The sequence below is a fragment of the Oryctolagus cuniculus genome, chromosome 2 (assembly GCF_964237555.1).
Source record: "Oryctolagus cuniculus chromosome 2, mOryCun1.1, whole genome shotgun sequence".
Lineage (NCBI taxonomy): Eukaryota > Metazoa > Chordata > Mammalia > Lagomorpha > Leporidae > Oryctolagus > Oryctolagus cuniculus.
In genome coordinates, this window is record NC_091433.1 from 166,308,999 (window position 1) to 166,336,376 (window position 27,378).

Genomic DNA, 27,378 nt, shown 5'->3' on the forward strand with positions numbered 1-27,378 from the left:
TATATTTGATTATTCAGGTGCAAAAAATGTGTTAAGCTAATCTAAGCCCTCTACTTTCTTGCTTTTTGTTATTTTATGGAAAATTCTCCAAAAAGCTGCAAGGGAAGTCAGAAGTCAAAACTCAAATTTAATCTTTTAAGAAGCCAATTTAAAGTTCTACAGCAGTCTTACCATCACATTATATAGTTCAAAGAGTTTAGGAGAATAGTTGAACAGAATTACATTTTGACTCTTATTTTAAAATATATAATTATTATGTCAATTTGCTTTTATAAAATGGTATTTACTAGTGTTGATATTTCAGGTGTAAGTAGCTTTCTAAAGCACATGCTAAGAAATGCATTGAACTTGGGGTCTAATCTATTACTGTACTGAATTTCTGGTTTTGACTTAATCTATACATGGTTCTTCTCATTACTTTGATTACTACGAGCTGGTCACCTTTCATAAAATTATTAATTTTCTTCATTGAGAAAATGTGTGGAGCACTCTTTCTGATTAGCAATCCTGGGAAGGCTGACAGCCAATCTGCAGCTCTGGTGTATGGGTGGGTGATTCTGGACATGTACAATTGTGCAAGGGCACAGAATCCCTCCCCTTGGGTCTGTGCATACCATTGCTGCAGTCAGGGGTTAATGAACTTGAGTTCCTGATTCTAATGTCTAGGGTGCTGCCTACTGGAGCAGGGCCTGGCTGTGACTAGCAGCTGTGCACTGGCACCCTTGACTCCCATGCATCCATACTCACCCAACCCCCAAGAAAACTCTGGAAAAACCTCATTATTGGCACATACCTAGAAAAAGCACCTCACATTAATTTCATAAGTGAAAAAAATGTTAGAGTAATAAGAGAAATAAATTCCCATCTGTTGCTATTTCCTACTACTTCTCCTCTAGGGCTTTAATAATGCCTTGCATATTTTACATAGCTCTTCTCTGTAAATTCCCAAGCCTGCTGACTTGATTGTGAGAGACAAAAATGCACAATTACGTTCTCTTTTTAGACTTAATTCAGGCACTCTCTCAAGTTGTTTTTCTTGGTGAGAGGAAGGATTGGAGGAGCCAGATTTGGTGAAGCCACATGAATACTGAATCGGTGGGAATATTCTGAAACTTCACTCACTCTGTATGGCAGCTCAATGGCTAACTACGTCAGGCCTCCTGCAGCCCCATCAGTTAATGGTAGCCTGTCCAGGGTCATAAAATGAGAGATAAGACTGGCCAAGGCAGAACCAAAGCAGATAGCTTATCTGGTTTGCTGTATCTTCATATGTCATTCTGTTACCACGGTTGCTTTTCAGATGTGACCCCTAACAAGTTAGAATACCACTCCAATAAATCGCCAAACTGTCAACGGAACTGCACCCTGGCAAGAGCAGTAGGGTAAAGATGAAATTTTCCCAAATGTTGCCAGAGGGAAAACTCTACTGGAGACAATAAGGAGACACAAACTGAGGATACAAAAAACAAACAAACAAACAAAAATCCCTAATATGGAAGTGGGAATTTCCATGGGGTATGAATGTGTACTTAAGAATATCTCATTAAGTCATGGAAAAAAAATCTCTCACAAGCAGAGTTTTCAAATTCTTTCAGCCATGACATATTTAGTTATCCCTCTCTCCTTTGTATATAGTTCTCATAACAACACCTACAGCCTTGTGATTTCTGAAATACTTATCTCAGAGAAGTTTCTTTGTTTTATTTTAAAATGAATGGTGTGAAAATGTTCCCAAGATTTGTATTATTTTGTGGCCAGATAGAGAAGCAACCATATATTTATTTTAGACCTATTTATTAACTTTGTATACTTTTTCCAAGGAATCTTGGCTCTTGGACATATTTTTCTTCTTTTATGAGTCTCATATTTAATAGGAAAAGACAGTAGTATGATTTTGATTATTATGAAATGACCACAAAAGACAAATTTAAAAAAAATTTAATATGGAATGGGATGTCTTTTTCCAGGAATTCAGCTTGAGACAGTTCACAAAATTATCACTGGATTCCAAGAATAATCTGGAGCTCCTATACTTGCCTTATATTTTATTGTTAGTATTCTTTTTATTGTTCATTTTCATAGTAACTACGTCTTGTAGCATTTGGTTGGAAATACTGTGCCATCTTCATTTGTATGTGTTTGCGTGTGTATTTTAATAGTGATGCTCAACTTGGGGGGAAGGCAGATGGTCAGAGTTCAGCCCAGCCCCCTGGGAAATAGCTGAGAATCAGGATGGAAAGGGGCCTTACCTTCGGGAAAAGTTTCTACTCATTGTATATAACCTCAGCCTGTAGCACAGTATGTGTCTTAGTACTGTTCAATATATAAACAAGAAGGAAGGAAAAGGCTATCTACATATCTAAAGACAGGGCATGTTACTTGACAAAGGGACGTCTCCACTGAATATTACACCTAAAAGATTGAATCTCTGATATGCTTTTAGGGCCAGAGCCATGGCACACTGGGTTAATCTTCCACCTGCGGTGCTGGCATCCCATATGGGCGCCGGGTTCTAGTCCCGGTTGCTCCTCTTCCAGTCCCGCTCTCTGCTGTGGCCCAGGAGTGCAGTGGAGGATGGCCCAAGTGCTTGGGCCCCTGCACCTGCATGGGAGACCAGGAAGAAGCACCTGGCTTCTGGCTTTGGATTGGCACAGTGCCGGCCTTAGCGGCCATTTGGGGAGTGAACCAATGGAAGGAAGACCTTTCTCTCTTTCTCTCTCTCTGCCTGTCTATAACTCTACCTGTCAAATAAAAAAAATTTTAATATGATTTTAGACGATTGGACCGTAAGTTTACTAGGGTCCTCATACATAACAGGTATCGATAAATGAACTCCACTCGAGCAGTAATTTAGCTATGAAAGCTACTATAAACCTAAAACTCTTACAGTAGTGAAAACAGAGGAAAAATCCAAGCAGTCTAGAATGAGACACTTAATGACGACAGTTTCCTGACGTGCTAAAATGTGATCTATATCTTTGGCTTAAGAATGCACAAAAGAAAACAAAGTTTTGTAGAAGTCTTCCCATCACAATTTCTAACAAAATCTGATGCCTCCAATTTCAATTTTTCATTTCTGGGACTACCCTACTCTTTGGTAGCATGAAATAAAAAAGAAATGTTATTAAAATAGTCCTGAAAATAGCTGGGCACTCATTCAACTCTGGAACTCATCTTGTACTGCATGAAGTATGGGCACTTTTGCCAACTGTACAGCAAATTTATCAATGATTAAGCAAACATTGGTAAGAATGAGAAGAAAAGCGTCCAGATCAGAATGCAAAAATGCTGGTGATGGTATCCCAGTGTCTGTCACACTTGATGGGGGATGAGCAGCCCGTTTATTCTACTCAGCAGGGACTTGAGTGCCAATTTCAGGGCCCTGAGTTCACTGTTTGCCTGGATGTGAACAAGGCTGGGCAGAAGGCAAGCCTCACAGGACAGAAAAAGCCATAAGCAGCCCACGGCTCTCAGATGTCTCTAGAATGGGGTGGGTTGGGGATGGGGGGTGTTAAGCAGGAAGGGACAAGTGGAAGCAGGAAACAGATTCAGCTCTGCCAGATGTCAAACAGCAAGACCACAATTCCAGGCAGAGCCTCAGGGAGGGAACCATGGCTGAAAGACAAAGCCAAAGGAGCTCAACAATGAGAAGGGAGCTAGGAACAAGAACAGCCTTTTGAATTTGCGATAGGACGATCAAGTACTCTCATATTCACTGTCTTATTTTCCACTTCTTCTCTTTTCAGAATGAGGGGCCAAGAGTAGGAGCATTTGGCACAACAATTAAGATGCCATTTGGGACATCCACATCCCACATCAGAGTACCAGGGTTCAAAGCCTGGTTCCGGCTACCGATTCCAGATTCCTGCTATTGCAGACCACTGGAAGAAGCAGGGATGGCTCAAATAGTTGGGTAACCGCCATCCACATCAGAGTCCTGCAGTAAGTTTCCAGCTCCTAGCTTCGGCTTTGCCCAGCCTTGACCATTGTAGGCATTTGGGGAATAAACTGGTAAACGTGAACTATGTCTTTCTCTCTGGCACTCAAACAACATAAAGAGAGGCAATGCCAAGATCCTGGATTTGGAGTCTGAAAACTTAGCTTGAGTCCCTGTTCTCTCATTATCTAATAGGTGATGACCAGACTCTCTAGGTTTCTATAAAAGAGGAATACTTATGATTCTCACTCAACGATATTCCTGTAAAACTCACACAAGACACTAAAGAGGAGACTATTCTATAAACTCTAAGGGCAATGAGGATGTTACTTGTTACAACAATTATTGTTAAAAGAATGATCCTATCTTTTGGAGCATGAACTGGTCTCAGGTAACAGCTAATTTATGAATTACGAGGATCCACTCCTATGACAACTGGTTCATAACTCTGTACTTTGACCATTGTAATTTAAAGCATCACTTTCTGTCTCCACTCAGGACATGAAAGCATCTGGACGTGGGGGGGTGGGTGGTCTGTGATGTCTTTTCACATGGTCTGGTAAGCTTTGGATCATGTTAGTGACCAGCCACTGGCGCCTTTCATATTTGCTGAGTAGCAGTCTGATATCATTGTTTCACTTTTTGACTATGTCTGTGGTGTCTCCAAGAGAACAGAAATTTCTCAGTCATCAGCTTATCCAGTGTGAGTTCAAACAATGATTCTGTGTGCCTGGCTGACCTCGCTCTTCCTCTCTCAGGAAGGGGGCCTTACTAGATCTTTAGGGACAAGGGCAAGCTCATCACAGCATCGTTTATACTACGTTGGTATGTTTGCCAGCAGTTCTGCCATGCTTAAGTTGAAAGAAGACATGGAAGCCCCATCCCCTACAGTTATCTATGAGCAGACAGATCTTAGTTTTCATAGACCAGGGCTGTTCAGAGTCACTGCATCTCAAAGTGTCAATTTCACTTCCATAGACTACCTCTTAGGTGCTCTATTAGCTACCACAGATCAGGGAGAACATATGATATTTGTCCTTTTGGGACTGGCTTGTTTAAGTATGATGTTTAAGTGATCTTAAATTTAGGTCAACCATAAGGGTATGTTCAGCCAGTACCTTTCTAACTATTGTCGTGTTTCACTCAAAGAATAATGTTTTCGGTTATCTGTGTACCAGGAAGGTGGGGGCACCCCATATTCGGTTCATCTGGCATAAAATAACTGTGCAATCTTTTAAAATTTTTGTTCCAAAAGAAAGGATGAGAAAGTCAGTTTTGGAAAAGATCTAAGCTTGCTGATCCCTCTTCACTATCCAAGGCCTGAGGCCATCAGAAACTGACAGCTTATTATCCCTGAACAAATTTCAGCTCCACTAAGGAACAGAGACTTCCTGAACTGTTTTAAAAGTGAGCTGATATGTGGGGCAATAGTTTTCCAATTAAGATGAAACAAGATCTCTTCTTCCAACTGGTGGCCAAGCTGCATACATGTCTAGACAGCAGCATAACATTCAGGAATGGGCAGAGGGTAGACATGGTCCGCTGATGAATATATGGTCCACAATAAGCATATACAAATATCTCATTTCTTTTGAAAACAGATCCAAGGGAGCCTTAAATTGTATCAGGAAAGAATATTCTTTTCAAGTGGGGAAGCAGGGCCCAGGTAAATTTTAAGTAGAAACAAATAAGGTGAAGCCTGATTGAGGAGTGGTTTGCAAATTCAGCTTCCTATTTGCTCCAGCAGCCAATGTGGAAAATATACCCAGGATGCCACATGGCTCTCAGGGTCCCTAGGACCAAGCCCTGCTAGACTTAATTTTCTTGGGGGCCCTTAGATGTGTTTCACTCTGGTGCTGTAAAATAGGAGCTAGGTCCTTGACCAGAATCTTACTTTCAAATGGCAGCAAGCAATAAATGCTGTGTTCATAAATGGCCTGAAGCCTTGGACTAGGTTCTATTTCAAGCAAACCTGATAAATCCAGCTAATCTCTGTGAAAGTAAAATCCACTTGATGTACAAGTATCAGGGTACTTCAAATAGTTCATGGGAAAACGGAATTAAAAGGTAAGTTTTATTTTGGTGCAAAAGAATTTGAAATCTATGTATAGTTTTTTTTTGATAATATGCATTTTGCATGAATTTTTGAAGGTTCCATATAGGCATGGATTTTTAATTCCATCTCCATGAACTTTCTGAATTACCTTCATAGATATCCTATGTAAAGAAAAATTTGGTCAAACTGGTAATAATCAACTCAAACTCAAAAAAGCATAAAATGGGATATATTAAGTCTCTTCTGTTTTCTGAAGAATTGCCAACTCATGCTAAATGTTTGGTATTGCTCATCCCATATCTGATGATGGCACTGATGGTATGATCCCTGGACCAACATTTGGCACCCGTATGTCCCCTGGGAGCAGATTTCCCAGTCTGCGCACTGGGGGTTGATGCAGGGAGCATCTCCTGCCATCTTGGTGGCCCCCTACAATTTGGAGAGCCTTGGGCAGGTAAGGCATATTCTTTGACATTTCTGTTCCTTTAGAGTGTCCTATTACTTTACAGTAATATTGCAGCAGCTGTTTTATACAGTTACATGACAGTTAATCAGATAGACACAGCACACAGAGTATTTCTAATAAGGCCTTTAACTATGGTTCACTGGGGTTGTTCACTATCTCCAGCGCTAATCCTCATGTATTAAGCAAGGTGAAATTATTGTGTTCTCACAGATACATTTAAGATTACATCATGAAACAGTTTAAAGTGGCAGAATCAAAAGTGTAATTACAGAATTAAAATGTTAAAAGTTAATTATGTTACAATCGCTACCTATTTCATGAGTTATTTTTGGAACTAAATTATTTGAAGACATGTTTTATGATTTATTTGATAATATGTCTGAATGGAGCACCTTCAATCCCTCAAAAAATGTTAAAACATTAAGACCATTTCAGTATACACTACCAGTCCCTAGAAGTCGTAAAAACACTATGGAACAGGTGAATTGATTTTTTTTTTTAATAAACACCCTGGGAGTTACACTTACAAATAAATGTTATTGGTAAAAGCATTCACTTTTAGAGTCTACAGGCTCGGGCCAAAATGCTGTTCCAGTAAAATTCTATCTGGAACTTTTCTTCAGAGTTGCTTTCAGAGCAAATTACTATGTCATGGAAGACAAAATGCCTTTATTTTACTGTCACTGTATGCTTCCTCTAAACAAGGTTACTCTGCTAAAATCACTCACCTTTTTCACCGGAGTTAGACATGAATGGTTTTGGCTATATCCCACAGTCTAATAAACTTTCAAAGTCAGGGGTTTACAAAGCTAAAGATATTCAAAAGAATGTGCTGCAAGCTCTAAAGTCAGTTTCAAAAGAGAAGTGACAAAAACATTCTGAAAGACTTCATGCCTGGAATAAGCACACAATTCACCCATATAACTATTTTGAAAGGAAAAATACTTCACTTGAATATGTAAATATTGAAATATTTAAAAATATCTTAATACATCCTGGGGTGGCACTGTGGTGCAGTGAGTGGATTAAGCTGCTGCTAGTGAAACACACATCCCAGATTGGAGTACCTGGTTCACGTCCCAGTATTCCACTTTGGCTCCAGCTTGCTAATACACACTCTGGGAGGCAGCAGATGATGGCTCAAGCACTTGAGTCCCTGCCACCCACGTAGGAGACCTGGATGGAGTTCCTGGCTCCTGGCTTTTGGCTGTAGCCTGGTCCTGCCCTGGCTGTTGCAGGCATTTGGGGAGCGAGCCACTGAATGGACCATCTTTCTCTCTTTGTGTTACTTTGCCTTTCACATAAATAATCCCTTAAAATTTTAATTTATTAATATAGTCAGACCTTGTATGAGTGGGAACAAACTAAACTAACAAGCTTCCTCTGAAAAGTCTCATTCGGTGATTTAAATACAAGCACAGTGGGCCAAATCCATTGCTCAGGACTGAGACAAACAGTGGTAAGAGATGAAGATAGGACTTGAAAATAAGATGGCCTGATACAGCCACCTTTAGGCAAAGCAAGTATCTGTTCAAAGTTGGACAGTGTGATTACTAAACTGTTCCATTGTATTGGGCTGACAAAAAGCTAAAGGGAAACCAGTCCTGTTACTTACGATGGTTGTACCTTACAGAAGGTGGAATCTTTCTTGTTAAGGCCCGGCAAGCCTTTTCTGAAGGGCACGTCTCTTAATAACCTTCATTAACTTCTGTTTGGTTGCCTAAGAGTTGTCTCTTATCCAAAAAAAGTTTAACACAGTCTCAAAAGAGATTGTGTTTATTTAAGCTTGTTGGAAAAACATTCCTATCATTTCAAGAATGACTAAATATTTTTCATTCACATAGTTAGCATTCCAGACTATGTTTTCCTGCCTCTGTTGATTAGATGAAAATTAGCAGGCCCAAGTCTGATCTATTAGATATAATTACTATCTTAGTAAGAAAATTATGAGACTCCCAGCAACAGCGTCCTTTCAGGTATGGGAAGTACCCATAGGGGCAAAAAAAAGGGTAATGCACCCCTTTATACACTACTTCAACAGCAGAGGATCTTCTGATCAAGTATTTCAGATCAGCTCTGAACAATTCTGAATGTTTAAGGCATTGTTCAGTTTGATCATCTCATCAGACTTTAAGGCCAACCTTCATTTTTATTTGTAAAACTTTGGTCAGCCTTACCAAACCTCAAGTGCAAAGTGCAAGGCATTACCAACACAAGCAAAGACATGTTAGACTCCGAGAATCAGCAGGACTTCCGGCTACAAGCAAGAACAACCACTTCTTCTGAAACTCAACTACTTCCACAACATTTATCTTCATAATTGTTTAACTATTAACGTAAATGGTAGATGTAACAAGTAAAAACAGCCACTCATATGGAATGCATTCTGTGTAGCCATAAAAATTACATAAAATTTTGAAAGTGATATGTTACTGTCAGGTAGGAATGTCTTTTACATCTACTCCATCTACATCCTGAAGTTATTTTAAATAGCTAAAGCTATTTGAAATGACCAAATTAAAATACTGCAGTTTTCATTATTGATGATTTTCTGACGCTTAGGTTGAAGACCTAGGTCAACAGAGTCATTTGCTACACAGTTGTTACTCCACATATGACCTTATTTGGACAAGCAGAAAACAGGCTATGTTATATTTTAATTTCCATTTATGGAACTAGTCTCCAGGACATTTAGAGTTAAAGGATGAAACAGCATGCCTAACAGTCTTCAAGATATTACGAACATTTTATTATTTGTGGCTTACTAATAATAGCATGGTATATGGCAGTGAAGCAATACCACCCATAAAATGAGGTTTGATCCCTGTTGTGTACCAGAATGTTAATAATATGTGACCCTGTGGTATCTTTGACTTCACTGCCTCTCTTGGGTCAGCCAAACTATGTTTGACTCCTTGCCACTGAAGCAGTAGCTTAATCATCTGAGAGACTGTTCAGTGAGGAAGCATTATGGGCAGGGCTGGAAACATTTTTCTTATTTCAAGGAATTCCCACCCAGATACGTGCCTGGTACAGACTTTTCTGGCAATCCCGTGGAAATCTCATCTTAAGGGCAGCCTGATTCAAACTATATTATCAGCATTCCTGGGACAGAATATACAGGGCTAGGACTGATGATGAGGAAGGCAGCACATCTAACAGCTCGCAGGCCTCCAGTTGGTTAGAGGAGCACAGCATGCAATTTATCATGGGGTGAGCTGATGTGGAAGTGGCTTACCAAACTTACGTAGCTGCAAACATGCCTAAAACCAGAGCTTCAACACTTTCCCAAGTAGGACTAGGATTCCCCAGCTAACGGACTGAAGAAAGTCAGGTGGCAGGAAGGAGGACAGCTGATCTTCCGTTCAATCACATTCCTCCCTAAATCCAGAGAGTCAGAAAGAATCCACGCGCAGTGAAGTCTCTTTATTCTTCTACTCCAAGAGCTGATTAAGTGCAGGTGAGCAGACCTATGAGGTCTGCCTGAAACTCACCCCAGTGTACAACAGCTCTGAAAATAACACTGTTTTAACTTGGTATCATGGAAAACATTTTTAAATACCACAACATATGCCCATCACTGCCTTGACAATCTACAAATCACTCCTTGATTTCCTGTCTGTGAAAGAAAAACAATTTTGCTTTGGTTACAGAGAAGCAGAACTATTAGAAAGGAAACTATCCATTCATCCAATCACAAAAATGGGATTTACTTACTGGCAACCCAAGAATATCGTTGAGTATGACCTTTTCAAGTATTACCTAAGTTACTCCTAGTTCTCGTAAAGTGATGCTCTTGGTGCTGGCTCCAAAAACCTCAAGATCACTGAAATTCTTAACTCCTCTCTGCAGGAGGCTCTGAACCCTCAGGCCATAGTGGTTACCCAGGGAGGGCCAGCCCAGCCCAAGGTGAGCTCTGACCCTCAAGACTTCTAAGTGACAGTAACGGTAAGTTGGTAACACACCTGTCCACATTCCTTGTATTTTTGAGTCAACAGGGCCATGTCATATATATCTTGTAGTCAAAATTTCCCTTCCTAACACTGTATCTTACCTTCAACTACAAAACAGGTTTTTAATAGAAATGGCACTCGAATGATCAGCTTAGGCAGCCTTGATACTTGATAATTTTGGAAAACAATTAACAAGTTGTTCTAAATGCCTAGTTATGACATTAAAATTGTTAAAAGTGTTAAAAGTGTAATAACTGCAATAACAATGCAGTGGCACCTGTACATGCACAAGGCAAGTCCTTAAAGCAGTACATATGTGACACAAGCATTAGCCTTGCAGGGTCTGAGGAAGCCTCACTGAAATTCTGTGATGCACTTCAGGGGCTGACTGGGTGAGAACAGACTGCAGGTTATACACCCGACTTGGCAGATCCCACAGCTGCCACTGGGGTAGAGCAGAGAGCTGAGTGCCCCTTAGAAGAGCGAGTCAACCTAAAGCCAATGGGTCAAATTCGCCATAGACGTGTGGTCCCACTGCATGTCCAACAGACTCATAGAACATTCTTATTTCTGTTCTCAAAAGGTGTTTTCAGTGCCAGTGTTGTGGTGTAGTGGGTAAATCCAACACCTATGATGCCAGCATCCCACAGGGGCACTGATTTGGGTCCTGGCTTCTCCACTTCTGACCCAGCTTCCTGCTAATGCACTTAGGAAAGCAGTGGAAGATGGTCCAAATGCTTGGGCCCCTGCCACCTACATGTGAGAGCCAGAAGAAGCTCCTGGCTTTGGCCTGGCCCAGCCTTGGCTATTGCAGTCATTTGGGGAGTGAACCAGTGTTTGGAAGAACTCCCTCTTGTAACTCTTTCAAATAAATAAAATCTTTTTAAAAAAGTATGTTTTCAAATTACAGGTATCTTAACATTATTCTTTCTTCAACCGTTCAGTTATGCAAATGACCATAAGCTTTGTAGACTCTGGTTAAGGTAACCCTACATCAGGACCTTACTCAGCTAAGGAGATTTACAGGAAGGGTACGGTTGGGGCTTCCTACTCCAGACTTTCCCTTTTCCTTCCTGCCCTCACTTATTTCTTCATGAACAGTTTTTTAGCATCTATGTATATGCAGATGCTATTTTAGGGATTCAAAAGAATAGGGTAGAGTCCTGGTGCACAGGGGGCCACGCCGTGCAGAACAAGGTGAATCAGGATGAAGGCAGCCACACTGTAGGGACAGGTGAGGATCAAACGAGCTGATGCATTACAACATTTAATCTGGCACACAGTACGTACGTAATCAGTTTTAGCTGAGGTCATTAATAGTAATGAATAAGGCGAGGCAAATGGTGCTAGATGTGGATGAAGACCTAATTCTGGGGCCCTTCCCTTTATTGTTTTTAGTTTTTAGAAAGACAAGCTTTTGTCCTCTATCTGTACACTTAAAAAAAAAAAAGATTTATTTATTTGAGAGAAAGGGAGAGAGAGATCTTCCACCTGCTGGTTCACTCTCTAGATGGCAGCAGTGGCCAGGATTGAGCCAGCTGAAGCCAGGGGCCAGGAGCTTCAATCCAGGCCTCACATGTGGGTGCAGGGACCCAAGCACTTGGGCCATCTTCTGCTGCTTTCCCAGGCCATTAGCGGGAAGCTGGATGGGAAGTGGAGCAGCCAGAACCCAAACTGCTACTCATATGGGATACTGGCATCACAAGTGGTGGCTTTACCAGCTACACCACAACACCAGCTCCTTCCGCCGTACACCTAAATTGCAAACTTGATATGCTATTCTATCTATACATTTCCACCTTAATCACAAAATGAAAATAGTGAGACTAACACAATGATTCAGAGACAAGGCAGGAAAGCAAAATATGAGAATAAAATCAGTTACAGACCAGAATGGCTTATCTGTGTACCTGAATTAGGTGTTGACAATAACTTGCTAAGACTCCATCATGAGGGCATTAAGTGCCAATTTAAAAAGCACTTAGGCACTTAGAAATCAAGTTAGCTGTCAAATAATGGGCTAGTCTTTAAGGGCCCCCCAGGTTCAAGTCCTCAGTCCTCCAGCCCAGTGGGAGTAATCAGGCATATTATGCTGTCACTTGGAAGGTATGTATCTTCAAAAGCAACAGCCACAAAGAGCTTCTTCCTCCCGGCAGGGCCAAACACACCGTATTTGGTAATGCAATAATTTATCTAGAAAGAATCTAAAACCACAATCCTGGTGTGAGGTCTTTTCATTTAATTTTGGACTCTGACTATGTACCTTGAGACTGTAGCTAATAGGGCCAGGGCCAATACTTGTTATGCAACTGTGTACAGAGGAATTTATCATGTGGGTAAGCTGCATAAATTCCAGAGTTTCTGTTTTTCTCTAAATAATTTTGACTGACTGCTTATTTCTTACACATTAACACTTTGCTTTTTCTTTTTTAAATTTCATACAATCCTTTTGCTATTCTGAAATCACATGAAATTTTATTCCAGTGTGCTAGTGATTAATAAGAAAAATATTTTCAAATGATTCCATATACTTTTCTGGGCTCTGTAAAGTAAGCAGTAAGATCCACTCACCTTTTACTATTTTGTATGTTTGTTATTATTCATAATACATAACCCTTTAGTATGTGGTTTATTTTGATCCTGTACAAAAATAATTTTTCTATTATATCTTAAAATGAAGTATTGCAAATATGAAACTCACTACTTGACAAAAAACAAAAAGAAAACAAAAAGAAACATAAGATGTATTCATTCTCTGAAAACAAGATGAAATCTTTGAAAGGTTTGATGAAGACAGGTTAAGGGGGATAGCATTAAAGAGAGAAGAAAGGAGACCAGCGGAATCCTACAGTGGAAATGATGCAGACGCTGAGTTCTGTTGCAGTGGAGGGGTTGCCTGGACAGGAGGCAGAAGTAAACTTAGGAAGGCATCTCCAAGGTAGCCTTCCATGGTCCTCAAATTAGCAGGGATCATATCCAAAATACCTGATGTAAGGTTCAAATGTGAAATGAATTCCTTCCCTGCCATCAGGCTCCAGTCTCTCCCCGGCACGACACCCATAGCAGAGATGAATAGAGATCAACAAAGGAACTAGCAACAGAAAGCAACATAAGCTGAGATGACATTTGTGAGCAGGCAGGCAAAAGAAAATACAGCTCAATCCGACAGACTTCAGTTTATGCCAGTTCAAGTAAATAACAGCAGCTGAACCTGGGGGGAAAAATTATCTAAACTCCCCTAAACCTTAATTTCCTCATCTCTAAAATGGGCTGGCAAGACATGCAGCACAGTGTTGTGAACCTTAGATGAAATCGGGTACGAACTTAAAAGTACTTGCCACACAGTACCCCTACATGAACGTTATTTTTCATCTGGTTTAATTTAAAGCTTAGCTTAAGTATGGTCTTTGCAGTTAAAGCTGTCTCACTTCTTTTTTGCTCTATCTGGACTACAGGAGGTTCTTAATTAATTTTTTGGAATTAATGGCTCCACAAAACTGTAACTCTTTTCTCAAACAGTAAAATACTGGATTACTTCTCTGTGCAGGTGTTGCAGAGACCAGACTAAATTCACTCCCGTCCAAACACCTATGTGACATAAATCAGTCAGTTTCACATGTTTTTCTATTCACCAACACTTCCCTTCTCTACGCACCACGATGGAGATGCTAACAAGTGCGAGGATCAGTGCAAAAGGAGCTGCCTACCTTTCCTTTTGGAGGAGAGATCTCATTTTGATAAGGTTTTTAAGTCCTATTTTGAATTTATCATGCAAGACCCACAAGGTTAAAGGCTACTGTTGACTGGATTACATATTTATGCTTTTAATTTTTCTTGCAATAATGTAACCCCAACATTTGGACTTCAGTATTTCCAGCTGACAATAGCTTGCTCCTAATTCTTAGGGCTAGGTGTTCCCACTTTTATCTGTATCAGCCAGGCACGCTTTCCTGTGAAGTCCATGCTACAACTATTATACATATTTCCACAAACTCCTTTTGTCAGCACTGAAACGCTGCCTTCAGGGGATAGGAGGAGTCTATGTGTGAGGGGTGGGTGATTTTCACAAAGTCGGTCATCTGGAAGCTATAAAGTTTTGGAGTGTGGCAGCTGCGCTCTGAGCAGAGTAATGGTGAGGGAATTGGTGATGTCAATAGAACGAGACTTACATTTTTATATGATTTTTAAGGTCTTTAATAAGTCCAACCCCTCAGAGGTTAATGAAAGCAGTCAAGCAAACTCCCAAGTCTGAGTTTATTAAAATTCATATGGAAGCAAAGAACTTCTCGATACTTAAAAGACTGAGTCTACTTAGCTGCCTTTCTAGAGGGATCTGTCGGTTCTTAATATCTGCTTTTAAAAAGTCTACATGGACCCATCTTCAACACGGATTCATTTTTGATGCATGTTAGTTCATCAAATGTGCTTAATGATGGATACTCTCTATTGGATCTGTCATACAAAATATTCAAGCCCTTGTCTGTTTGAGTAGGCATGGATAGAAGATTAAGAGTGACGTGAGATGATGGGGCAGGTATTGTGACATAGGAAGTTAAGCCGCTGCTTGGTAAGGCCACATTCCACGTCGGAGTGCCTGGGTCCAGCCCTCGCTACTCTGCACTTCTGATTCAGCTTCCTGCTAATGGGCCTGGGAAGGCAGCAGATGATGGACCAAGTGCTTAGGCCCCTGCTCCCCACCTGGGAGACCCAGATGAAGGTCTGGGCCCCTGGCTTTGGCCTGGCCCAGCCCTGGTTAAACAGGCATTTGGGGGAATAAACCAGCAGATGGAGAGTATCTCTCTCTGTCATTGTCTATCCTCTGTCACTCTGCCTTTCAAATAAATAAGTCTGTTTTTAAAAAAAGAGAGAGAGAGTAAATTGCAAAGAATCCTCCTGGGATTGAGGAAATGGATTGAAATAGGAGTTGGGGCAGAAAATCTACTCCTGGATACCTCAAGTTTCTCTCCACTGGATAGAAAGACAGGTAGGAAACGCAGGCAACCTAGATATAAGCAAATGCATTAGAGGACTTGCAAGGCCACAGATCTCATGCCATTAGAAGTAGGAAGGATGTCAGAGCGAGGGCACTGCACAACAGAAACTGCCTTTGGTTCCAGTTTTTCCTTCCAGCTCCCAGAACACTTGAGCTTATGGAAACGTCACAGATCGAATACGCTAGGCTTGATGTGTGGGTTTTATTTCCTGTATTATTTTGTTGTGCTGACCTTTAAGTATTAACTAGGGTTGAAGTGAACTGATTTAAAATGCATATATTCTTATCCTGTGAAACACTCAGATAAGCATATGTGCAGTGATAAAATAAAGACTACCCTACTCTCATTTTAAATTTGTAATGTTTCCCCCAAATGATGGGTTTGGGTTGTATAACAAATCCATCTGCAACTGGTAACAGCATGAAACAGACATTATGCCTGAGAAATAAAAAACAAACAAGAACATCCTGGTAGGAGCTTCTCCAACATGAGGCGCTCGCCAGGGACTCCTTAGAATCTGCAAGGTTTACCTTCACACACTGGGCAACACTCCCCGGGCACTTTCACGGGGTGCATGCAGCTCTGTCCGCAGGCCGTGGCCACGCAGTGGGGCTCCCCGTTGATGCACTGGCAGAACGTGCAGTCGTCTTCCCGCCACCGGTCTCCGTGGGCGCGGATCTGACCATTGGCATAGCAGCCAGCGGGATTATTAAAAGGGTAAACTGGATCTAAATTAAAAATGAGTTCAGAGTGAGACTGAGCATATTGTATACCTTCTTTCAGCTTGCATCTACAGACATTTGCTCCCAGGGTCTAGTCATCAGGAGTTCTACTCCAGCTGTGACCATCAGCAGCTCAGGGTTACCCAAGGTGTCCCCAGGGGTCTGTGCAAAAGCAGCTATCATACCAAATTTATGAATATCCCCGACACCGGGTCAGGGAAGAGGACCTATGGTCTGAAAACGGATGTGCACGCACTGTCACTCCGCAACACTGGAAAGCTTTGCAGATAAAGCTGTGGGTTGGCAATCAGAAAACATGGATCCATCTGAGGTTACAACAATGTCTTCTGAGTTGCCGAGTGAAACATTTATCACTTCTCAACTTCACCTCCTGTAAAGGGGACAGAACAGTGTCCCATGTAACAGAGGGAAATTGTTATTTGTGGGACTAACTGAACTGAACCTCTGCATGTCAATACTGTGGCCTTGTGGATGACAAGATTGGCTTAGACACACCACGTGTCCATGATGGTTCCTTGCAGCAAGGCTGGGAACTCAAGGCCATTTTTGTCCTTGGATGCTGGGTAGTTAAGCAGCAGCCAATGGTGGTGGACCAAAGTAGGTAAGGCTACTACAGGAAAAGTCTTCTGAGATTATTCACAAAAAGACAATATACACAAAATCCACAAATAATCCCTATATTGACAACAATAGAGAAATTACTCAATCTTCTTAGATGGATGTAAAAACCAGTACTGCTGTGCTGGGAGGAGAGTTCTAGTTTGGTTGTCTTTACTCCCAGGAGATAATACAGTGTTATAAGATTGTTAGAAGGCTAAAATTTAAAATAAAATCACAGCTTTAGAAAGGCAGTGTGCCACAGATGGAAGTGGCCAGGAGATATGAACTAGATAAAAAAAATAGTGTACTGTGTAGCTCACTTCTACTCTGAGCTCGACCTGGATTCCAGGAAGGAGACCTAACTGACCTATGCCCAGACAAATTCATTATGATTATTACGCGGAGGTTCCTGGCCATGATTTCACACCACCAACGGCTACATAGCCTCAGACATTATGACCAACTGGGGGCGACCCAGCAACAAGAGACCAGCTGGGAAGGTTAGAAGTTCGATTCGTTGCTAGAACAACTAAGAGGTCCATGTTAGCCATGTAGTGTTTTTTTTTTTTTTTTTTTTTTTTACTTTAAACATTTTCAGATCTTCAACATTATGGGGTAAATATAACTCAAATAACACAAGGAAAGGACTTTAGGAAAACAGAAAACAGCACGGAATATGGCATGACAATGTGTCCTCCCGTTTGTGTGCGGAGACCAGATGCAAGATAAACACAAACGGCTTCAGAGGGACGATCTGTGCCCCACCGAGGACAAGGAACCTCACAGGTGACCTCCTTGCTGGGGAAACTGCCATCTGGCCAGGACAACACAGACATGCTCAGGGGTGGGAGTGTTGCTTCCAGCCCCATCATAAACTTGGTCAGGTGACTACTTTCCTGAAAACTTCAGTTTCCTAGGCCTTCAAATGTGTGGGGTTTAGTGGATGATATTCAGAGGGACCATTCTGCAATGTTCAAGATTTCTGACAGTCAGGGATGGGAAGAAAGAGCCCACGGCAGGAACATGGAACATGAAAGTAAGCATTGGGGATGGAGAGAGAGTGTGTCCTGGAGAGCCACACCGCACACCCTGCAAGCACCCGACATGGGCCTTGGGCTAGAGTCCCTGCCGCCTGACAATCCAACCACCCTGTAGCTGCAAAAGAGGTGGAGCAGCAGGGTCCGGATCCCACACAGAGGGAGAGGCATGGGAGAGGCCCAGTTCCCCTGAGATCACCGGCTGGGACTGTTAGTGACAAGAGCGTCCCACCCTAGCTGAGTTCGAAGATCAGAATGAAGATAAAGTGCTGCCCTAGGACTGCTAAGCAACTGCTGGGATTGCAGGGGATAAACAGAAAGCAGCTGTGGGAAATCTCAGGCTGACCTGAGAAGCAGGTGACTCAGGCTCTCGACTGGTAGCTTCCCCGACGGAAGGGTTCTCACATACTCTGCCTGGAAATACACAGCCCTAGAAACCAGGCCGTGACACCATCAGATGGACTTCCTCAATATTCCCTCTATTTTGCACAAGACTAAAGTAAGTCAATAATGCTATTCGAACTCTGCACCTCATACATTGTATTAATCTTCGACTAGCACGTTTCCGTACCTTCGCACACTGGGCAGCACTCCCCTTCAGGCACGTAGTACCTCTCGCAGTTCAGCTCACCACACTGGGCGGTGAAGCAAATGGAGACACCCCCTTGGCATCGACAGAATCGACAGTTGTCCATTCGAAACATGTCTCCATCATGGTATTCCACGTTATTGAATACACAGGCAGGTTTGGTTTCTGAAAAGAGTTAAAACAAGGCACAAACTCACTTCTGAGTTTTTACACTTTTTCAAACAGCCTCTAGAAATTTTATCTCCAAGCAGGAGGTTATAATTTGTTGGAAAATTACAAAACATGACATAACTATTTAACAGAAGCAATAAAGCAAAGCGAAGCAAAACAAAGCAATATAAAATAAACAAAACACACTGTTATCCTGTTTACACCAAGGAACCAAAATTCCACTTAGAAAAATCTAAAATGACTTCCTCCTGCCCTAACAAAAGGTAAATTTTATGACCATGAAACTCACATATCTGCTATGTGCTTCAAGAGATTGTTTGTTTTGTTAAATCATTCTCTACCTCAAGTAAGTGGCCCTGCCTCAACAACAGGTTTTGCTTTGCCTCAAAATTTTTTACTTTTTTGGAGGTTCTCTTCTAAATTCTTTTTCTATCTATCCTGTTTAATAATATATAATTTTAAGAGTCCAACATTTTATATACATTTATGTGTAATGTTCCACACATATTATGTCACTTAATCCTAATGACAAAGGCCTGATGTAGATATTATCCCGAGCTTAGAAGTTAATAAATTTTATGTAATTTGTTCAAAGTCACACTTTTAGCAAACACCACAAGTCAAAATGGTAGTTCTTCAACTAAAACTGTGTGCTCTTTCCTTCGTGTTTCCAGGTTATATTGTGCTAAGAACTCATGGGCTCACATTTACAGCTCTCATCATGATACCAGTGATTTAAAATCTTTTCTCTATTCTTGAATACACTCCCTAAATTCATTCCACATCTCTAATTTGGGCAGATTTAAAATAACTTTCACTAATTTATCCCAAAAATGCAAGGGTGGTTTAATATTCACAAATCAATAAACATCATAAATCAACAGAATAAAGAACAAAAGCCATGTAGTCATTTCAATAGATGCAGAGAAAGCATTTGATAAGATGCCCCTTCATGATAAAAACTCCACAAATTAGGTACACAAGAAACATTCCTCAAAATTATAAAGGCTACATAGACAAACCAACAGCCAATATCACACCAAACGGGGAAAAGCTGGAAGCACTTCCCCTCAGATCTGGAGCAAGACAAGGATGATCACTTTCACCACTCCTGTTCAATATAGCACTGGAAGTATCAGCAAGAGCAATTATGAAGGAGAAACAAAGGGCATCAGAACTGGAAAAGAGGAAGTCACTTATCCACGTCTGCAGGTGACATGATGTTGTACATGGAAAAACCGAAACACTCCACCAAAAAATTGTTGGAATTAATAAACCAATTCAGGAAATTTCAGGTTACAAAATAAACATACAAAAAAACCAGTAGCTTTTTATATGCTAATGATGAACTCACTGAAAGAGAAATCAAGAAACAAATCCCATTCTCAATCCCCCTATATACAAATCAAATACATGGGAATAAATTTATTAAGTGAAATATTTCTATAATGAAATTATCAAACATTGATGGAAAGAATCATCAAGGACACAAAAAATTGGAAAGATATTACTTGTTCATGGATTGGAATAATCAATAACACAAAAATGTCTATACTACCTCAAGCAATCTACAGATTCAATACAATCCCTATCAAAATACCAATGACGTTCTTTACAGATTAGAAAAAAAATCTTAAAATTCATATGGAATCACAAAAGACCCTGAATAGCCAAAGCAACCCTGAGCAAGAAAAATCAAGCTGGAGGCATCGCAATGCCTGACATCAAAACATACTACAAAGCTATAGTAATTAGAACAGCTTGGTACTGGCTCAAAAACCAATACATAGATCAGTGGAACAGAATAGAGCCCAGAAAATAATCCACGTACATACGGCCAACTGATTTTTGACAAAAGCGCTCAGACCATACAGTGGGGTAAGGATAATATATATGTAGAAGAATGAAATTAGATCCGTACCTCTCACCATATACAAAAACCAACTCAAGATGGACCAAAGACCTAAATTTAATACCTGAGACTATGGGGCTGCTGGAAGAAAATGTAGCCCGAGACACTAGCACGGGGGATGATGGGTTGTGAGGATTAAATGGCTTATCATATATTAAAAACTCTTGGTAAACACAGCTATGATTTTGCTAATAGTGTGTATGGCTGCTCACTGTAGCACTGTTTGCAACAGGAAAGCCTGGGAGTAGACTAAATACCCATCACCAGGGTCCCAGTTAAATGAGAACGAGGAAGATGGCTGGGCCTGTTGAGCACCTCTAAGGTATGCAGTTAGTTGAAAAATGCAATGTACAAGGGCCAGTGCTGCGGCGTAGTAGGCTAAGCCTCTGCCTGCAGCACCAGCATCCTTTATGGGCGCCGGTTAGTGCCTGGCTGCTCCTCTTCTGATCCAGCTGGGCTTGGTCCCCTGCCCCCGAGTGGGAGACCCAGAAGAAACTCCTGGCTCCTGGCTTTGGATTGGCCCAGCTCCAGCCATTGTGGTCATTTGGGGAAGCGAACCAGCAAATGGAAGGCTTCTGTCTCTCCCTCTCCCTGTAAGTTTTCCTCTCAAATAAATAAATCTCAAATTAAAAAAAATCTTAAAAAAACAAACAAACAAAAAAAACAAACCAAAAAACCCCACAATGAGATATCACCTCACACCTGTCAGAATGGCTAGAATCCCAAACAGAGAGTAACAAATGCTGGCAAGAATGTGGAGAAAGGGGAACTCTTATACACTGTTGGTGGGAAAGTAAATAAGTGCAGCCACTGTGGAAAACAGTGTGTACAGTATGGAGATTTGAACATGCTTTATTAGAGATACCTGTAGCAGCACTGTTCACAACAGCTGAAACCTGGAATCCACCAAGGTGTCCATCATCAGATGAATGGGTAAAGAAAGTGTGGTTAATACACACAATGGAATATTATTCAGCTATAAATAATGAAATTCTAACATTTGCAGCAAAATGGACACAACTGGAGGACATCATGCCGAGTGAAACAAGCTGGACCCAGAAAGACAAATACCACATGTTCTCACTTGTATGTGGGAGCTAAAATTGAATAAATAAAATAGAAAGGAAATGCCTGTGTGTATCAGTATTACTGCAAATACAGTTTTGTGAAACATTGTTTTATACCTTTGTCAAACCAATGGTTAAGAGTGTTTCACTACTACAGCTTTAATGATCTGTGATTTACCTTAAAATTTACTGTTATGGGTGAAATGGTCACTTTCCATTTAATTATTATTTATAGCTGTTGTCTGTATTCTCACTAAACTAGGGTCTTTTTGGCTTTTTTACTTGCTAAACTTCTTATTAGGAGAAGTATTATACCTTTTTACTGTGATGTAAATTTAAAATACCTCAAAAATTAAAAAGAGAGAAGAAAGTGGGAAGGAGAGAAGGAAATATCATTGTGTTCTTATAATTGTATCTACAAACCATAATATATCTGTTAAAAACAAATTAAAAATTAAATAAACAAAATAACTCCCACCAAAGACATGACAAGAAAACAGAGTAATATCTCTCATGAATATCAACATAAAAATTTCAAGAAAAGGACTAACAGACTACATCCAGTAATATGTACAAAGGATTATATACCATGACCAAGTGGGTTTATTCCAAGAATGCAAGGCTGGTTTAACATCCAAAAATTAACTAATGTAATACAATATGGCAGTAGCATAAAGGACAAAAGCCACAATATCATCTCAACAGATGCAGAAAAAGCATTTGACAGAATAGAATACTTTTTTACAATAAAAATGTTTGACACACTGTGAATGTGAGGGGGCTTCCTTAGCTTGATAAACAGCATGCATGAAAAAAAGTCAGTGAACATCATGTTTTATGGTAAAAAACCAACTGCTTTCTTACTGAGGTAATGCTGAAGACACTGTTTAGATTCAATAAGGTAAGGAAGTTCTAGCCCAGGCAATTAGGAAAGAAAACGAAACAAAAGGCATCCAGATTAGAAAGGAAAGAAAACAATTTCTAGTTGCTGATGAAATGTCTTATATATTAACATTTCTAAAGAATTCATTAAAAAACTATCAGAACTTATAAACAAGCTCAACAAGGTTGTAAGGTAGAACCACAACTCAAAAAAAAAAAAAATTCCGTTTCCATACCCGATTTATAGATTATGTTAGGCATTAACAATCAGAAAATGAAGTCAGAAAAACAATTCCATTCTCCAAAGCATTGAAAAGAGTAAAACATTTGGGAATGAATTTAATAAAATAACTGTGAAACTCATCATTTGAAAATGACAGGATATTGCTGAAAGACATAAAACATGTCCAAGTAAACATGAAGACATCATGGATTGGAAGACCATACTGCTAAGATGAAATTACTCCCAAAACTGACCTGCACAGAACTATTCAGTGTAATCCCTATCCAAACTCTGGCCAGCTCTTCTGTAGAAACTGACAAGCTGACACTAAAATTTCAAAGGAAATGCAAGGGACTCAGAATATTGAAAAGAACAAAGTTAGAAGAGTCTGATTTCAAAACACAATACCATATCACAGTTCCAGTGTAGAACCGAGACGTAAGTAATAAACTATCATTTTCTTGATTTCTGACAAAGGCATCAATAAATTCATAGGGGGAGAAGAGAATATTTTCAGCAAATGGTGGCAGGCAACAGAATATCCCTGCTCCTATATACAAGAATTAAAAAGGAATCCTACAGCTATGATCTAAATGTAATAGCTACAACTATAGCCTTGTTAGAAAAAAATGTAGGAGTAAATCTTTGTGACCTTGGATTAGGCAAGGATTAAGAACCATTAGGTTCTAAGAACCTAGAACACCAAAAGCATAAGCAATAAAAGAACAAAGAGGTAAGCTGAACTACTTTTGTGCTGCCACTAATGCTGTTAGTAAAATGGTAACATTGCCTTAAGCCCAGCCTGGCTTACTAGAAGTCAGGTGACCAGAGGGCCCAATCACAAGCATCCGCTCCACCCCCACCCTAGCGGGATTTGCTGCTCCCCCTTCCTTACCTCTGCAAAGCTATATAAGACCTGTTCTCCAGGACAGGCTGCTGTTCTCTCTGCACGGGGAGGCAGGCTGTCGGGTTTCCCCCACTCGACAATAAACCTTTTCCCTTACTCAGGTGTTTGGTGTGTTTTGTGGTGGCCTTTCCTTTCAAATGCTATCAAGCAAGTAAAAAGATTTTATGATGAACTGGAAGAGTAAGAAGTTTCCCAATACAAAGAAACTGTAAATGTTTAAGGAGATGAAAATGCTAATTACTCTGGTTTGATCTCTACACATTGAAAACATGCATCAAATTACCAGGGTGGGCACTGTGGTGCAGTTAGGCTGCCTCACCACCTCTACCCAATATCAGAGAGACAGGGGTTGAGTCCTGCCTTAACCTCTGCTTCCAGTCCAGCTTCCTAAGGCACCTGGAAGGCAGCAGACCACGGCTCAAGTTCTGAGTCCCTGCCACCCACGTGAGAGACCCAGATGGAGTTCCCTTCTCTTAGCTGTAGCTTGGCCCAGCCATGGCAGTCATGGGCATTTGGGAGTGAACCAAGGGATAGAACATCTCTCTCCCCTCCTCTTTCTTGTTCTGCCTTTTAGATGAAATGAATAACCATTAAATGAATGAATGAAAGTGAATAAACAAAAAAATCAAACTCTACTCCATAAATACGTACAATTATTGTACAATTATGCATCAATTATATTTTTAAAAAAGAAAACAAAAAGACAACTTACAAGTTCGGAGAAAGAAGTAGTCTGTATTCAATCATACAGACTGATAAGATACTCATACCCAGAATTCTTGTAACTCACATTAAAAAATAACTAAAAAATGAGCGATCATTTGAATAGGTATCTTCTCAAATAAAGTGTCCAGTAAACACATCAAAAATGCTCAACATCAGTCATTTGGGGAATGCAAATTAAGGCCACTTTTGGGAATACCTCTTCACACCCACCTGTATGGCTATAATTAAAAAGATACACAGTAACAAGTGTTTATGATGATATGGAGAAAGTGGAATGCTTACTTTTTTTTTTTTTTTTTTTTTTTTTTTTTTTTGACAGGCAGAGTGGACAGTGAGAGAGAGACAGACAGAGAGAAAGGTCTTCCTTTGCCATTGGTTCACCCTCCAATGGCCGCCATGGCTGGCGCGCTGCGGCCGGCGCACCACGCTGATCCAATGGCAGGAGCCAGGTGCTTCTCCTGGTCTCCCATGGGGTGCAGGGTCCAAGCACTTGGGCCATCCTCCACTGCACTCCCTGGCCACAGGAGAGAGCTGGCCTGGAAGAGGGGCAACCGGGACGGAATCCAGAGCCCCGACCGGGACTAGAACCCGGTGTGCCAGCGCTGCAAGGGGGAGGATTAGCCTAGTGAGCCGTGGCGCCGGCCGGAATGCTTACATATTTCTAGGAAATATGTAAAAGTGCAATGGCTTTGGTAAACAGTTTGGCAGTTCCTCGAAATACTAGACACAGAGTTATAGTATGATAAAGTATTTCTAGTCCTAGGTATACACCAAGAGAAATGAAAACATTTACTTACAAGCTTGTATGCACCATTGTTCACAATAGGCAAAAAAAGGAGAAACAATCTAAAGGCCCATTAACTGGTATACGGGTAAACAAAACGTGGTATATACATACAAGGAATATTGTCTGTCTATAGGAAGGAATGATGCTCTTACATATGTTACAGCACAAATGAACCTTGAAAACATTATGGTAAGTGAAATAAGCCAGTCATAAAGGCCACATATTGTAGGACTGTATTTATATGAAATGGCCATACATCTATGAACATAAGAAAGTAGATTAGTGTTTGCCTAGGACAGAGGGCTTTGGGGAGATATGGAGGAATGACTGTTCATGGGTTCTGGCATTTTCTTGGGGGAGGGGGTGTTTGATAAAAATGTTCTAAAGTTCATGGTACCTGACACTGAATATAGCAAAAACCACTGCATTGTACAAATTAAGCTGATGAACTTCATGGCATGTGTCTCAATAAAGCTGTAAAAACAAGCACTCTCAAGCTGAAGAAAGTTCTAAACAGATATACCCTGTTTAACAATGCGCGCAATGCTGGCTGATGCTGTCCATAGATTCCATGAGCTCTTCTGTCCCCAAATAACTTCTCATATGTCTCCTTGCAGGTTTGAATACTTTCAAAAACTTTCACTGCATTTTAACTGGAGTATACTTCCATTTTCACCAAAGGATGTTCACTTTCTCATTTGATTTTATAACAACCCCATTAGGAAGACAGAACAAGTATTAATAGTCATTCTTTTTGATGAGGAAAATGAAATTCACAGAGATTAAGTCACTTGCCTCAAGTCATGTGTGGAGTGAGAGAAGAGCTGTGTTTATTTACATGAGCAATAAATGTGCATACTCAAATCTATTTCCTTAGCTGTTTGGCTATATTATGTCCTTTTTTTTTTTTTCCAGAAAATCAATGTATGTTAAAAAGAGTCACCTTATCACAGTTCAGAATTCTCCTACATAATTTCTCCCAATATACTAATCTGAGCTGGGGTTAGAAGGAGCTGGAACTACAAATTCCCAAAAGTGTAGAAAATAGACTCCTTTTATAAATCAAACTTACACACTGTGGAGCGTGGAATACTCTTCAAAAAAATGTTGAACACAACCATTCAAATAAAAAAAAAATTCAAAAACCAACAAGTATTAGTTACCTACTTGAGTTAACGGGCCACAACTGCCATGTGGGTGAAGCCAGAAACCTTGGTGCAAGAATTCAAGTGAGGAGGGAGACTAAGAGGAAAGCTGCTCTGGGAGCCCTGTTCTTAGGGCGGGGTATGCAGAAGCTTATGTGCCAGGTGATGGGACTGAGCAGAGGACTGGGGCAGCCAGGGTTTACCAGGAAAGCTCAAGAGCAAGAAGTGGAGTTTAGAAAGGTAGAGGGTCCCCGAAACCACAGCCTGGAAAACAGGATCGTCCTTTAGGGAAACAAGGGAGGGGAGAGAGAGGCAGACAGACAGGAATCACACAGCACAGTGAAGCCTGCTCGATACTGAGAAAAATTTACACAGGCTCCTCGGAGAAGTCTGAGACAAAAAAGCTGGCCGTGGGTTTTGAGGGCCAGTGGGCAATTCCTTCCTCACCCATTAGGGACTTATCACAGCGTATCACGGAGACTGCTGCTGCCTCCACGGGAGGAGGATATACGTGGATGCTGAGCAGAAAAATATTACAAAAAGTTTACTCTGAGACTTGCATTTCTTCTGCAGAGATGCATAAACATGTCTACTTCCTGATGAGTCTTGGATATCTTGCGTGTGTGTGTCAATTAAATTTTATGTCTGTAAGTTCTGAAATCTTCCTTTCCCTCTTTAATGAACTCCTGAACTCCTAAAAAAGAGCCTTATAATATAGACTGTTAGTAGACTCTACTGCCTACAAAATGGCTCTGATCATGGCAGATGGAGATCGGTATGCAATCGTAGTCAAGGAAAAGACTAAAACATAGAACTACGATTGTGAAAGTACGTAATCTCAGATAGATGCACTTCTGCTGCTTTTGCTCTTCAGCCTTTCTGTGGGAAGCGCTAATATCTGGTTGGTGTCTAGTCTCAATGCACCACGAGGTAAACCATATAGGAAGCAGGGGATGGAGGTCAGAAGCAGAGAGAGAGAGAGAGTTGCGTGACAGACAGGAAGCACCTGACAACTGCTCCATAAGCCAGCAGCAAACTGCGAACATGACGAAGACAGGGTGCATGACCTTCCAAGCACCTGAAGGGAAAAAACAGTTTCAACAGGGGGAGTATGCGTACGTGCCACAGTGCACCAAGCAGACACAAAATCAGGAGAAGAGAAAAGGAACAATGCTCACAAAGG

General features: G+C 40.8%; 1 protein-coding gene across 7 annotated transcripts in view; it reads right to left on the reverse strand.

Moving 5' to 3' along the window:
- Positions 1–27,378, reverse strand: part of CRIM1 (cysteine rich transmembrane BMP regulator 1) — a 208,363-nt gene that overhangs the window by 58,806 nt on the left and 122,179 nt on the right. For all 7 annotated transcript variants that reach the window (XM_051842985.2, XM_051842986.2, XM_051842989.2 and 4 more), the window contains 2 exons: positions 18,358–18,540; positions 15,937–16,134 (listed from right to left, as the gene is read on the reverse strand). In XM_051842985.2, the coding sequence (XP_051698945.2) occupies positions 15,937–16,134; positions 18,358–18,540 (381 nt within the window). The remainder of the gene's footprint in view (positions 1–15,936; positions 16,135–18,357; positions 18,541–27,378) is intronic.